At 38.1% G+C, this 14,684-nt stretch overlaps 1 protein-coding gene across 6 annotated transcripts in view; it reads left to right on the forward strand.

Moving 5' to 3' along the window:
* Positions 1-14,320, forward strand: part of PUS10 (pseudouridine synthase 10) — a 68,655-nt gene extending 54,335 nt beyond the window's left edge. For all 6 annotated transcript variants that reach the window (XM_047782007.1, XM_047782011.1, XM_047782006.1 and 3 more), the window contains 7 exons: positions 4,107-4,163; positions 5,035-5,111; positions 5,205-5,260; positions 6,193-6,310; positions 7,713-7,855; positions 10,381-10,480; positions 12,778-14,320. In XM_047782007.1, coding sequence (XP_047637963.1) covers positions 4,107-4,163; positions 5,035-5,111; positions 5,205-5,260; positions 6,193-6,310; positions 7,713-7,855; positions 10,381-10,480; positions 12,778-12,816 — 590 coding nt within the window. In that variant the 3' untranslated portion in view covers positions 12,817-14,320. The remainder of the gene's footprint in view (positions 1-4,106; positions 4,164-5,034; positions 5,112-5,204; positions 5,261-6,192; positions 6,311-7,712; positions 7,856-10,380; positions 10,481-12,777) is intronic.
* Positions 14,321-14,684: the final 364 nt, after the last annotated feature.

Genomic DNA, 14,684 nt, shown 5'->3' on the forward strand with positions numbered 1-14,684 from the left:
CAGCTCTCTGGTTGTGAAGAGGAAAGAGAATCACTTCAAAAACCACATCCCTCTTATAATTTATTGCCCATCAGATAGGTGGGCCCTTTTCAGAAGGGCCTTTAAGAATTGTTTACTGAATGGAGAAGAAAGTAACCTAGCACCCTAATATTTTCCAAGATCTTAGCAGTAAAGACTTGGAGCTGTTGCCTTGAGATTTTACCTACTTAGTATTTACTCGAATAAGATTTATTCATGAAGATTTAGTCATGAAGAAGTGAAAATAAAGTGTTAACACAAAAAAATCTTTCAAACTCTTTTTGAGGCTACCTTATTCCCTTTCTTTAAGAAGATTCAAGATTCATTTCTGATTATTTGGGTCCCAAGGAAGCCTCATTACTAAGAGGGCTATTAGGGGCAGTGAAACAGCTAAATGTTTCACCTTTGCAATCAACAAGGTAATTTGTTGTCCTTTTCCACTTGAGGAGGAAAAAAATTGTCCCTAAACTGAAAATAAACTGTGTGTTTAGCATCTGTAATTGTGTGCTGAGGAAATTTATTAAGAGCCCCTTGAGAAAAAGTGGACTTCTGACTGGCTCCTTGTCTTGGGATAAAACCTTGTTGTTCGAAATGCCTGATTAGTGGCATTCATTTGCTAAATATGTGCTTCTCATATACATTACTCGTTACTTTTGTGAGTCACATCTGACAGCTCTGGGAATGTGGTTCTGACTGTTTTATCTCTAAGTTTTACAGCTCTGTGAAAGTAAATCAGTATCGCAGGAAGCAACCTAGCTCCTTCCCCTCTGTGGGGGATACAAACTTATTTCTCAGTCATTTGAGACTGGCACATCATGTGATCTATTTGCCAGTTCTCTGGTTAGTAAGTAAAACTTGGACAAATTCTCAAAATCAATGTATAAAAGAAATGTTTTCCTAATACATTTATTACTTTGCTTATTGAGTAAGTATTTGTCATGTCAGTCCCCTGCTGAAAACTGGTCAATGACTAGTTAACAAGGTAAAGTCCAAACTATATAACTTAATTTCTGAGGCATTTGTCACCTGGCCTCTGCCCATCCTTCAATCTCTTTGTCTGTCTGTCCCCAGGTATGAGGGCCACTGCAGACTAGCTGAACCCCTTACAGCTCCTGATCATTTTTGCTGTTGGTTTTTTTGTTTGTTTGTTTGAAATATCTGTTCCATTGAGTAGAAGTCTGTAGGACTCAGAGGATTAGGGGGATAAGGCAGGGCATAATGTGAGTTTAAAAAAATCAACTAAATTTTAAACATGTATTTCATCATATTTAAAGCAATGACACCTTTTCCTTTTTTGTCATCTTCTATTCATAATTGCACACAAATAAAGTTTTAAAGTTTGCCCCCCCCCCAGATTATTTCTCGCTATAGAGTCCAAATTAGAAAGTTTCCTGAAAGATAGAATAAATACCCCTCTCCCTTAATCTGGATTTAATGTTTCTTTGGCCTTCTCAAGAACCTAGTTTTTCTATACTTCTCTCTTGTTCATGGGTTGGGATCTGTGGGAAGTTCTGTGGGCTCATTTATGAATTTGAGATTTTTGGCCTGATTGAACAGTCAATGGTGGACCTACCTCTTTGTGTTCTGTTCATTCCCTCCATCCCTATCGGTCATGGGCTATGGCTCAGTCACCATAGGCCCTGGTTCCTTGATATTATGGCTGGATTGGAGATGGAGATGGGCAGGTGTAAGAAAAGCTACCGCCCCAGGGAGTATCTTTCAGCTTCCCAGATGCCATTTTGAACTCTCCATGTAGCAATCCATCCCTTGTTAGCACTACTCTTGAGTCTGTTGACCTCTGACTAGAAGCTACTGATGTTGCTGTGGGTTTATTAGCTGCTTGACAATGGTGTATAGACATGGAATGGAGGGTTTTTGGGGACTTAATGGCCCACCAAATCCTACTACCTGCCTGGTGCAGATTCTCCACCTGGAGAAGAGCCTTACCTTGTGTCCCTCATGGCTACCCACTTAGCTAGTCCTCAGGTGTTAACACAGCACAGGCTACCCAGACCTCTGAGCCTAACTAGCAGCTTGAATTCTAGGCCAACCTTGGATAGCTTGCCCTTATCTAACCAATTCCAGTTGGTCCTCTGTGTGAGACACACAGCTTTGGGCCCTGTGGGGCAGAGAAGAGCCCTTCATCCTGGCAGTGGCTGAGAGACAATAGCTTGGAGCCTGTTTCAAGTGTTGGCCTTAACTTGCTAAAGGGATTTCTTAAAGAAAGGTGAGGGGCAAATCTTACTTTCTTCACAGCTAAACATTCTAGAAAGGAGAGCTAATCTTCAGTGTATTTTTATAGCATTTTCCAGGCCTGTTAGCCTTCCTTTTTCCAAAATCTGCACGGGACTGTTGAATGTAGAATCTTTCCTGGGAGAGAAATGGCTATCAGAATGGTGTCCGCCCTTCTTCCCTTCTGCCTTTCCCATCCTTCCCAGCAGTCTTCTTGTTCCTTATCTTGTGCTCTCCAATGTGGCTGAACTATGGGTTAAGCAGGGTTTCCAAAGCATCCCAGTCTTTCCCAATCCCTGGTCCAAGAAGACTGACTGGTCTTGGTTGTCCCAATTGGCATGAGTCTGAGTTATCCCAGTTGTCTTCGTGGTGGTATAGTATAAAGAGTGGCTCAGAGACTCTAGAGCCAGATGGCCTGGCTGGTTCAAATCCTGACCCTACTACTCACCAATGATGTGATCTTAGGCAAGTTACTTATCCTGTCTTTGTCTCACTTTCCTCCTAAGTAAAATAAGGGTAATGGGGTAATGATAGTATCTACCTAATAGTGGTAACATATATTAAGTACTTAGAATAATGCCTGCACACGGTCATGTTTGCTGTGGTGATGATGGTGAAATCTTCAGTCAGTTCTGTATCTAAGAAAGTTGTCATGTAAATTCCCCACTCCCCACCTTTTTTTTTTTTTTTTTTGGTCTTTTGTCTTTTCAGGGCTGTACCCGCGGCATATAGAGGTTCCCAGGCCAGGGGTCTCATTGGAGCTGCAGCTGCCAGCCTATGCCACAGCTACAGCAACGCCAGATCTGAGCCCCGTCTGCAACTTACACCACAGCTCATGGCAACGCCCGATCCTTAACCCACTGAGCGAGGCAAGGGATTGAACCGGCAACCTCAAGGTTCCTAGTCCAATTTGTTTCTGCTGTGCCACGATGGGAACTCCACTCCCCACCTTTTTAAGCCACTTTCCCATTCCAGTATTTGCAGCTTTTAGTCTGTGATGGTACAACTTATCTTAAAATATGTACTAGTTTTGTTGTGGTGCCAGCTTAGACTTGCTTATATAATGAATTTGCTTTTAGAGTCAAACTTTGTTTTCTTCTTCCTCTTCCTTTCATAGACCTTAATTCTCAAATAATGTTTTTGTTTTGTTTTGTTTTGTTTTAAGAAAAAGGGGAAGGATAGATTTTTCACCATAAGATTGTGGCCACAATGGTGGTGGGGCCTTCTTCCAAACAGGGCTATACCTTTGACGTCCCCATGAGATGATGGCATGTGTTGATAATTAAGGTCTGGCTTGGACATCAGAAACACTAGGTCTGCTATTTAATCATGTGACCTTGGGAAAAGTACTTAATCTTTCAGAAGTTTGGTGGTGTTTTTTTTAATAACTACCTCATTAGGTTATAATGAGGATTAAATGAAATAATGTGTGCAGAATTTCAGCTCAGTGCTTTGCATGTAATTACGTAATCAATAAATGGTATTCGTGGGCTTCCTGCTGTGGTGCAATGGGATTGCAGCATCTCTATAGTGCTGGGACACAGGTTCAATCCCCAGCCTGGCACTGTGGCTTAAAGAATCCTGCATTGCTGCAGCTGCAGTGTAGCTGCAACTGCAGCTGAGATCTGATCCCTGACCTGGGAATTCCATATCCATTGGGGCAGCCAAAACAGAAAAGATTTTATTATTATTGCTATTTTTAGCAGAGATTAGGATTGGAGGTGGATTGATAACTATTCTTAGGGATTCTCCTATAGGTTCTTCAAGACAAATTGGGTTTCAACCAAAGAATGGTAATGAAAGTCTTAAGACTATTATGTCTTTGATTTTTTTTTTTCTTTATCTGCTTTCTAAAGGCTTTAATTTTTCATCCTCTGGAAGAGAAGATGTTGATGTGAGAACATTAGGAAATGGTAAGATTGCTATAACATTACTTGACTAGAACTAACTTTCAGATTATTACCCTTTTCAGATAGCAGGTTTATTATAGTCACTTAGTCAGACTCAAAGTGGGCAGAGCCCTGAGTTTCTCCGTGTGAGAAAGCCTTGTGGATTATGGAGCTACCTTTGTACATTATGACTATGTTTGTAGGAGGAACCATTTCTTCAGAGGCCATCTTTATTGCATACCTGTAGGTTAAAAGGGACTTTTATGTGCATTAACAAAGAGATGCCTGATTTTTTTTCCAAAAGTTTGATTATTAGTTGTTCCATTTAATAACATTTCAGTAGTACTAGTACAGTTTTCAAAATGCACATCTCATTTAAAAGGTGCTTTTGCTGTCTGAGCCCTCATTTCTCTCGTTTTACACTGTTGCATTACAAGAAAGATGACGAGAGTAATCCTGAGCTATTTGACAGTTACAGTCCCTTCTGATTATGTAATCTTAGCTTTTCAGTTCACTAGTGGACTAGGCTAGGAGAATGTATTTCAACTTGGTATACCTGAGCATTGCTGCCTGTGACAACCTTATATTAGTGTAACCAAGTCACTAGTGGCTAGTGGCTGTTTTGAATTGATTTTGTAATTAACACAGGCTTGTCCGTGGACCTTTGGGAAAGCAGTTGTGTTTACGTATTGCCTGTATTGGAGTTTAGCAGCCCCCAAAGAGCCCCTTGATTCTTTTCACACATTCTTCCCTCCCCCAGATGTAGTCATGTCATAAAACTTTCAGTCCTCTAGAGCTCAACTCTTTTTTTTCACACCTCCTAACCCTCTTGCATTAGCCCAAATGTTAACTCCATCAACACGTTTCTGTTTCATGACTGGGTGTGTGCTGCCAGGAAGGCCCTTTGCAATTGAGCTGGTGAATCCTCATAGAATACATTTCACTTCACAAGAAATTAAGGAACTTCAGCAGGTAAACCACTTCATGACATGGAAATTGTCATGTTTCTGCAACTCTGTAACTGAACTGGAGTTGCTAATTGTTTCTCTTTTTCTAACACTACAGAGAATTAATAACTCATCTAACAAAATTCAAGTTCGTGACTTGCAGCTTGTCACAAGGTAAGGGTAGGCTCACTGGAGATGATTTCAAGAGGGGAGTTTTGGTTGTGGATTGTATATCTGATAAGGGATTTGTATCTAGAATACATAAAGAACTTATATAACTCAATAATAAAGAAAAAAATAACAATGACAAATGGAGAGATGATTAAGTGAACATTTCTCCAAAGAGGATATGTGAACAACCAATTAATACATGAAAAATGCTCAACATCATTAGTCACTAGGGAAATGGAAATAAAAACCACAATGAGATCCCACTTCACAAAAAGACAGAAAATAGCAAGTGTTGGCAAAGATAGGGAGAAATTGGATCCCTCATAAATTGTTGGGGGATTTTAAGTGCCGCCACTTTGGAAAACAGTTTGGCAGTTTCTCAAAAGATTAAATATAAAGTAACCATATGACCTAGCATTTCCCTCTCTAGGAATATACCCATGAAAAATGGACGTGTACATACAGACAAAGACTTCGACATGAATGTTGATAGCAGCATTACTTACAATAGCAAAAAGGTAGAAAGAACCCAGTGTCTATGGATAAACAAAATGTGGTATATCCGAAAGAAGCCAGACACCAAATTCCAAATATTGTATGATTCTATTTAATATGAAATGTTCAGAGTGGAGAAATCTATGGAGATAGAGAGTCGATTGGTGGTTGCCGAGGAATGGGGAAATGGGGAATGAGAAGTGACTACAAATAAGTGTGGAGTTTCTCTTTTGGGGTGATGAAAGTATTCTAAAATCAAATTGTGGTAATAGCTGCACAGCTCTGTAAATGTACTGAAAATCATTAAATTGTTCAGTTAAAATAGGGGAATTGTAATTTGTAATCTCATTAAAGCTGTTTTTAAAGAAAGGGAGGTTTGAGGCAAGGCTTGTCTGTATTTTATGTGTTCAGACAAACTTTCTTTTATTGTTTTTGTTTAGAGAAGCAATAGGACACATGAAAGAAGGTGAAGAAGAAAAGACCAAGACCTACAGTGCCTTAATATGGACAAATAAAGCAATACAGAGGAAGGACATTGAATTCCTAGATGACATAAAGGTAGTTCTTTTTTATTTTTCTACCTCCTATAAAAGAGTCCTATGTCTTCTCATTTATTACCAGCAAGTCGTAGAGCATAGGCTTTGGGGACTGTGAGACCTGGTTCTGCATCCTAAACACAATAACAAATGGGATCATGTACTGTTTTAATTTTTTTCCTTAAGCAGCTGTATAATATACTCCAACTTGTTCTACCATTTTTCTACACGTAAGGAGGGGCCATTGACTCACTGCTCTGCTAAAAGCAGTCATACCATTTCAAGTGTAATCTTTGTCAGAACTTGCTCTTCAAGTGAAGGACTTGAGAGAGGGGAGACCAGACAGAAAGCTTTCTTTTCTTAGCGTGGCTTCAGGCACTCACTAATCATGTAAATCAGGAAGGAGTTGTTCTAACAAGTAATTGCAGAGTATTCAAAGTTATTATGAACCTACATTGCTGCTTAGGCCCAGTATCTTTTTTTTGGCGGGGGCCTTGTGCAGCAGCTTAATGTGGGATCTCAGTTCCCAGACCAAGGACTGAACCCAGGCCGCAGCAGGAAAACGCCGAGTCCTAACCACTAGACCACCAGCAAACTCCCACCCCCAGTATCTATTTTAGAAACTTGGAATTAGTTGGCCTTTTGCAATACTAACCTCTCTATCTCTTCATATGTATTTTTTCATATAAAAGAGAATCACTAATTATGAGAAAGACAAGCCTCTGTCCCAAAAAATCTGAGTTGTAAAAAGACATGCAGCATCATCCTCAAATAGCTTAAACTGGGCTAGCAAATATTGAGATCCTTCCTTGTTTATTGTATATAATTAAGTCGTAATTATTATTTTGAAACACCACCCTAGACAGTGATGCAGCTGTTAATTTTACAGATATATATCCTTTTGTATAACCAAAAAAATAACTGTGAATAGGTATATGGTTCTCCCTGAAACACGCACACTGCCCATACACAAAAGAGATGCTGATGTCCCACTTTCTACGCACAGCTCTTTCTCACCTCAGTCTGAATTCCTCACTATTAGGTCACTCTGTTGGATTAGAAAAAAAAAGAACATTATCTTCTAGAAGAGCTTGTTAAAGGACTAGGTAGAACTCAGGGGTCCAATCAATTTGTTAAATATTTGAGCAAAAGAGACCTTGAGTATCATTTATTTCAAAGCCCTTTTTAAAAATGGCATACGGTGGCCCAGAAAATGAGCAGTTGTAGACTAGGTTATAGGAAGTCCCACAGTTGAACCTTAGAGGATGCAATTTAATATAGTATTAGTTCATTTCTATCCTGACAGCTGTAGACAGAGTTCTCTCAGAAACTATCCGTACTGAGCCGTGGATGACAAAGGAGGTGATAAGACAGGCTTCACTGGGTAGCAAAGCTGACGCCATGGTAATCATATGCTCCTCTAGGACTTAAAGATCGACCAGAAGACACCTTTACGAGTCCTTCACCGGCGGCCGCTGGCTGTGAGAACCCGCCTCATTCACTCCATGGAGACACACTATGTGGATGAGCACCATTTCCGTCTCTATCTGAAGACTCAGGCTGGAACGTATCCTTTCACCCTCTGTGCAGCTCTAGTCTAACCAGAACCCTATTGGGAGACTTCATGTTGCCTTAGAAAAGTTTCAACCTTATCTGGGAACTGTTCGGGAAAGGTTTAGGTTGGAGAAGAATCCTTTTTTGGGGTGGGGGGAGGGGAGGAGGTATCTAGGGTGTTTTTGCCCATTACATTTGTGTTTTTCAAAATGACATTTTAAACCATGAGGCAGCAGGCAGTGCAATGTGAACCTTAAAATATTTAGTGTCTCACACAATGCTGAATGCATAGTAAGCACTCAGGGAACACTTTTGATTGATTCATGTCTTTACACATTTTACACATTGCATGTTCATGACCACAGTTTTAGCCTTTTGAGCATTTGCCCGAGATAATTAAATAGGGCTAGTAGATGGGAGGGGCCCTAACTTCACACGTTGACCTTCACTTTATTTGCCAGTGGCCGAAGGTTGATTACTTGTTCATAACCTGCTCTGCTTTGTGTGGTTTTGTATCAGATCAGAGTTCCCAGATAAAATATATCAGGGAGCCGCCATAGTCTTAGTTTTAGTTTATTTTTCAAAGGTGCTCTTTTGTTTCTTGGTTTTATATTAATTTGTGATCCAGTAGCATGAAGCGTGAAACCTTCTAACTAGTTTATAACTAATGACATTCTTATTGGATAGAAGGGGGAAAATGTCACCTTTTAAGCACCTAATAGCATTCTCACTAGGTTGCTATAATTAGTCTACCTGTCCTTTCCCAACAACCTTCTCACCCCTCTTTTTTCCCTACTCCACCCCAGGAGTGACTAAACTGAAACAGGTACAGGTTATTTACTCCTAAAATCTCCTACATTTTTTGCAGTTTGGATCAAGGTCTATTTAGATCAGTGGGCGCAGGGCACATTTGCCTATTGTAGATGGGATGTGGATGGAATTTCAGAGAAATCACAGATTTTAAAAATATGTATTTTTATCTAATTTCAGTTTTTGTTTGGGTGTGCTAGGAAAAAATGGAGTGGTCTTTTGGAAGAAGCAAATGTCATTTCAATCTCATTAACGTATTTTTAGAATGAGTCATGTACATGTATTTAAGCCATTAGCCAAGAAAGACTATTTGGCACAATTTTAGACATCCTGGGGTATCTGAAGTTTGTGAATTTTTCACTTATATTGCTCAGTGTACTGAACTAGTTCATTTTGACTTATACCTCACCCCTCTGGCTATGAATTAAAAACATTCTGGAAGAGTTCCCTTTGTTGCTCATTGAGTTAAGAGCCTGACATAGTGTTTGTGAGGATGTGGGTTTGATCCCTGGCCTCGCTCAGTGCATTAAGCTGAAGCTCTAATTTGACCCCTAGACTGGGAACTTCATGTGCCGCACGTGTGGCCGTAAAAAGCAGGAAAAAAGCCCATTTGGGACCTTTTAACTGGCCATTCTAGGGCCTTTTGGTTATCTCCCCATATTATTGCTACTCAAGAAGTACCACTCTCTAAAGAAAGTGAGAGAAAATGGACAACTATTGAGTAATTATGAGTTTAGAAAAGAAGACAGGTACTAGATAATCATACGGTCTTTTGCTTGAGTCAGAACATCTGGTGAAAGTAGTGAATAAACTATCAGAAAGTGAGGAGGACATAATAGCAGCATGTTATGGTTATTTTTATCTGAGAAAAAACTTTTATATTCAGATTATATTAAATTTTTACACTGCTGGTTTATAAAACACAACATAATGCTGAATGAGTGTTTACTGAATGTTGGAAAAAACATCTTTTAGAAAAAATACTGTCGAGACTACAGCAGAGTTCTGTGTAAGGAATAAGGTAATCTGAATGATTCTAGGATTAGTCATTGACTTTGAATTTTGAAAATTCAAAGACCTTTGAGGAAAACACTCACAAAAAGAATGAATTATCTTAATTAACCATTAAAGGATCAACCATGCAAGGGTTGCAAACAACTAGAATGTAGGTCTTTTGATGATCCTTCTGAAGGGCCTTCATCAAGACTAAATATTTCCATTGTCTCTTCCATCCCGTTGCTGTTGTGTCACTGAGTCATGTTATAAGGAAAGCCATCACTGAGGTCACTCTGTGAATGACCCTGTGGAAACCTACCATTTGGCAGATGACTGCTGCCATTATTGAAAAACGATGACACCAAAAAGATGACAAAATAGAATTTGTCACAAAAAAGAAAATAGCTGAGTTTCTTTTAAAAAGCACTTAATGACATGAATTTAAAAAATCCATATTCAAACCTTGGCATTTGAAGATGAGCTAAAAAAGAAGTCATGACTCTTGTCAAGTTTGACGTAAACACAGGCCCCAGGTCCTAATGTTGGCTGCCAGACTGGTAGGAATGTTTGCTGTAGCTCATTTTATTTATTGCTATAGCCATATTTTCTAAGATGCACACCATCTAGAAAGTAGTAACCTCTGCTTTTGTCATTTCCCTTTCACCTGTCAAATCTTACCAGACGGTTGGTATTGCATGGCTATCTTCATTTTTTTACTTAAACAAACCCCAGCTACATTAAAGAGTTTGTACATGGAGACTTTGGAAGAACCAAGCCGAACATTGGCTCTCTGATGGATGTGACTGCAGACATTCTAGAGCTGGATGTTGAGGTAAACCATTTTATTGTAGAAATGCCTATTTGTACATTGAATTCAGCCAAGGTTATGCTTTTTTTTTTTTTTTTTTTAGCATTAAACCAAATAGTACTATTCACTTAGGTATCTTGAAAATGGTCAAAATCTCACAGTAGCATTATATTGCAGGGAGAGACTATTTTCAGAATTTTTATTTCCTTCTAAAGAACACAAGTTCTCATTTATAATCCTTGCAAATATATAGTTAATTTACTAACTGTGCTTTATATATGACATGAGATATAAACCCTTAAACCAAGCAAGGACATGAAATTTTAAGAACCCTTCATATATCCTTTGGGCCCCCTCCCCACCCCCTTTTTTTGCTCTTTTTAGGACTGCACCTTTGTCATATAAAAGTTCCCAGGCTGGGGGTCAAATCAGAACTGTAGCTTCCAGCCTTCACCACAGCCATAGCAGTTCAGGATCTGAGCTGCATCCGTGACCTACACCACAGCTCACGGCAACACCAGATCCTTAACCCACTGAGGCCAGGGATTGAACCTGCACCTTCCTGGATACTAGCTGGGTTCATTACCACTGAGCCACAAAAGGAATTCCTCTTTGGACCTTTTTTTATAAAGATCTTGAGGCAGCCTACTCAGAAACATATATTTAGGACAGGGACGGAAAATAGGTAGAGCCAGTGGTTAGAAATAAAAGTTCTATAAGGATTCTGTGATGTGGTCCAAATCCTCTGCTCTTATAGTGTGAATTGAGATCAGGTGAAATTCGATGGATCTTTCAGGCAATTGTCCATATTCTCATTTGAGCATCGATAGGTATTGAGTCACAAGTTGTGCTCTTTGGTGAATATCTGATTAACAGTAGAGCTCCTACTCCCCCCCAAAAAAGAATTTTTGCGCATAAATAATATCAATTATAAATAAAAAGAAGTGGGTATAATTGCCTAGTGTGAAAACAGCCATGATAATCAAATAATCACTGGCACATTATTACCTTACCAGCACTTTTTGAGTGCTTTCAGATTAGATTTTCTGTCCCTTCTGCGGTACAACCAGTGAGAGCACTTTCAAGGCTGCAGGGGGTCGTCTTAGTGAGACTATCATTTTGAGGAAGACAGACTTCTCTTAAAGACAATTTCAAATACATTCATCATCTTTGACCTTAATTCTTGGGACAGCTTAAGAGCCACATGCCAGGGTTTCTTAGCCCTGGTTGTCCATTGGAGTCACCTGAAGAACTTTTAAAACCCTACAGATATACCCATCCTCTCCTGCCCTCAACACATACAAGATTGTGATCAGTAGTGTTTGGTTTTCAGGCTTGAGAAACACCCGTTAATTTATATATGGGCGTTTGGTTTATGGCTATATTCTGAAACAAAACCAAAACATTTCTTGGCATTTGTAAAAGATACAGACTCACACTACCTCTTTGGGCTTTTCTAGTAAAAAAAAAATCCCAAATCTGGTAGTGACTCATAGATTAATTTTAAAAATCATTTCCAGTAAATCATTTCCGGTTTTAAACTGTCTCAAAAAACAACATGGATATGGTAGTTTTTTTGTTTTTGCTTGTTATTTGTTTGAACTTCTAAATTAGGCTCTTTTGGGGGTAGTTAAGTCAAAGTGCAATTTCACTGTTCTAATGCCTAGAACATGATTATTTATGTAGAGACAAAATAGTCTGCTACCATAATTCCATTATGACTTAAAGATCAAGGTTTTGTTCTAGAAGAGCCAAATCAGGATGAGTAGAAATTCAATTTTAAAAGAAAAATTCTGCTAAAAAATTCACTGATATACAAAGATCTCTAATCCTCTTCTAGTTCCAGGTGATCTTTCATAATGATTTAGTTTACATTTAGTTGCTAAGTTACAAACAAGACTCTAAGCATATAGACTACTTGAGTATTGTTAAATGTGAGATGGGAAAATGAAAATGATCAGAAGACTAAAAGTTGCTGAGACTTCTGAGACATAGTTGGTGTTGCCACCTGAATTTATTTCTATTTTATCCAGAAATAACATTTAAAAAATTTAAATGTTCTCTAGTGTCTTATTGGTCAAGAGGTACAATTAATAACTGGCTAAGTAACCAAATACTCAGTGAATGCAGGAATAAACTTTAGGCCCAAGAATCCCAATTCCTAAGATGTACTTCAGAGTGTTGAATTGTGTGCAATGGCTATTTTCTTCCAATGCAGTTTCTTCTGTTGCATTATATTAACACTATTAAATTTATACAGTATAACCAGCAAGTGTTTATTAGAACAATAATGTTTTAATGACTTGTTTCCTTCCCTTTAGTCTGTAGATGTTGACTGGCCCCCTGCTCTGGATGATTGACTTCAAATTTGGAAACAAGGAGTAGGGTTTTCTGGCACAGTGTGGACGTCCATTCAGCATAAACTTTTACATGGCTGTTTACCCACCATAACAGTGCCTTGGAAACCATCTGGATCATGTTGATCTATATATTTTTTAATTTGTTGTAACATCTCAGGATCTATGTATGTGTATATTTTGTGTTGAATTGTTCTAAGAATGTCATACGATTTTTCTCATTCCCTCTCCATTCCCCCACAAGCCAAACTATGAATACTGAAACCATTTTCTAACTTTCATTTAGAGAGGTACAAACAGAACACATTCTCTAGTAATCTTAGAACCTGTAATTTCTGTCAGCAAAATTTCCCTCCACAAGAGAGATACCACTTTTAAAATCATGTTTTAATTTTTTCAATGATCTTGATAAAAAGTTACATCTAGCTTTAATGCATCACAGTATCCTTGTAATAGTCTAAGATATCAAATGCAAACCTGACATCATTAATATTTTTCCCAGTAAGCTTCAAGCAAGCTATCACCAACAGAAGTACTTTGGGTGTAATCTGTTACAAATCTTAATGACTCCAAGTTCCTGTTTTGATAATCTAAAATTGTCAGTACATTTCCTGGGGGAGAAAAAGTGAAACCTTAGGAATTGAGGCATACCATGGTAAGAGACATTCACAAATCTTTTAACTAAGGAGACACAAGTGCCTTCAATGACTTCAATCCCAGGGATAAGATTTTGAAAAATTTAGATTGCTAAACAAAGGTAAGCTGATATTATTCCAGAGTGCTTCAGAGTATTATCCAATTTCAGACATCCTCACCAGGTGGATATGATATTATCATCTCCACTTTATAAATGTGAAAACCAAAGAACAGAAGTTAACTGATTTATCTAAAAATCGTTAGTTAATTCCATATCTAGGACTAGGACTGAAGTTTCCCAGTCTCTAGGTCTTTTCTAATAAACTTGATTATTGAGCACCTGCTGTATGGAAGAGGCACCCAAGAATGTCATTTCAATGCATGTAACTATGACAACTGACTTTTGGAATTTAGATATCAAATCAAGCTTACCAAAAAACAGCCCAAGTAAATTTCATATGATCGCATATGATTACCATCTGTTAATAAGTTAATCATCATTTGGCACTATGAAGAGAAAAAACTTTAAGTAAGCAAAACCCAAAGAAAATGGATGAGTCATTAAGAAGTTTCAGTAAGGAGCCTCATTAAAATTTCAGATTTATGTGCAATTTCCAGCACCCTGATTCAACTATCTGAGCTTATTTTAGAACACATGTGACTTGGATAGTTGTGATTACTCACTTTCCTGTCTCTACATTAAACATGCTTCATAAATACTAAGTTGTATTATTCACCTTATGAATTAGGAAAATGGGTTAACTGACATGAAATTTCATATGTGAATAATAGCAGATAATTTTTTCACTATTTTCAATCCAGAAAACGAGAAAGGGTTAATAGAAATAAACTTTTGATAAGACGGTAAGAACATTTGTGTGAATGTTTCTCAGTTTCAGGGGAAATTTTGCTACAAAAGAGATTTAAATAATTTGGGGAACAGCCTTTTTCATTTATTCTTTGATTTTTACATCCACATAAGAGAATCAAATTTGATGTAATCTTTCCTGAGTTGATTTTAAGTGGTACCCTTTATTATTAATAGATAAAATATATTTTATATTTTTCAGTTTGAAATAACTTCAAACTTGTAAGAAAAGTACAAAGTACATTTTTCCCTGAAATGTATCATCCCAAATACATTAGTGTGTAATTTCTGAAAACAAGGGCAAATTCTGACAAACCAGGATATTATTCTGCTTCACCACAAAATAACTGTCAAAGTTAAGAAATTA

This window comes from Phacochoerus africanus, chromosome 5 (genome assembly GCF_016906955.1).
Source record: "Phacochoerus africanus isolate WHEZ1 chromosome 5, ROS_Pafr_v1, whole genome shotgun sequence".
NCBI lineage: Eukaryota > Metazoa > Chordata > Mammalia > Artiodactyla > Suidae > Phacochoerus > Phacochoerus africanus.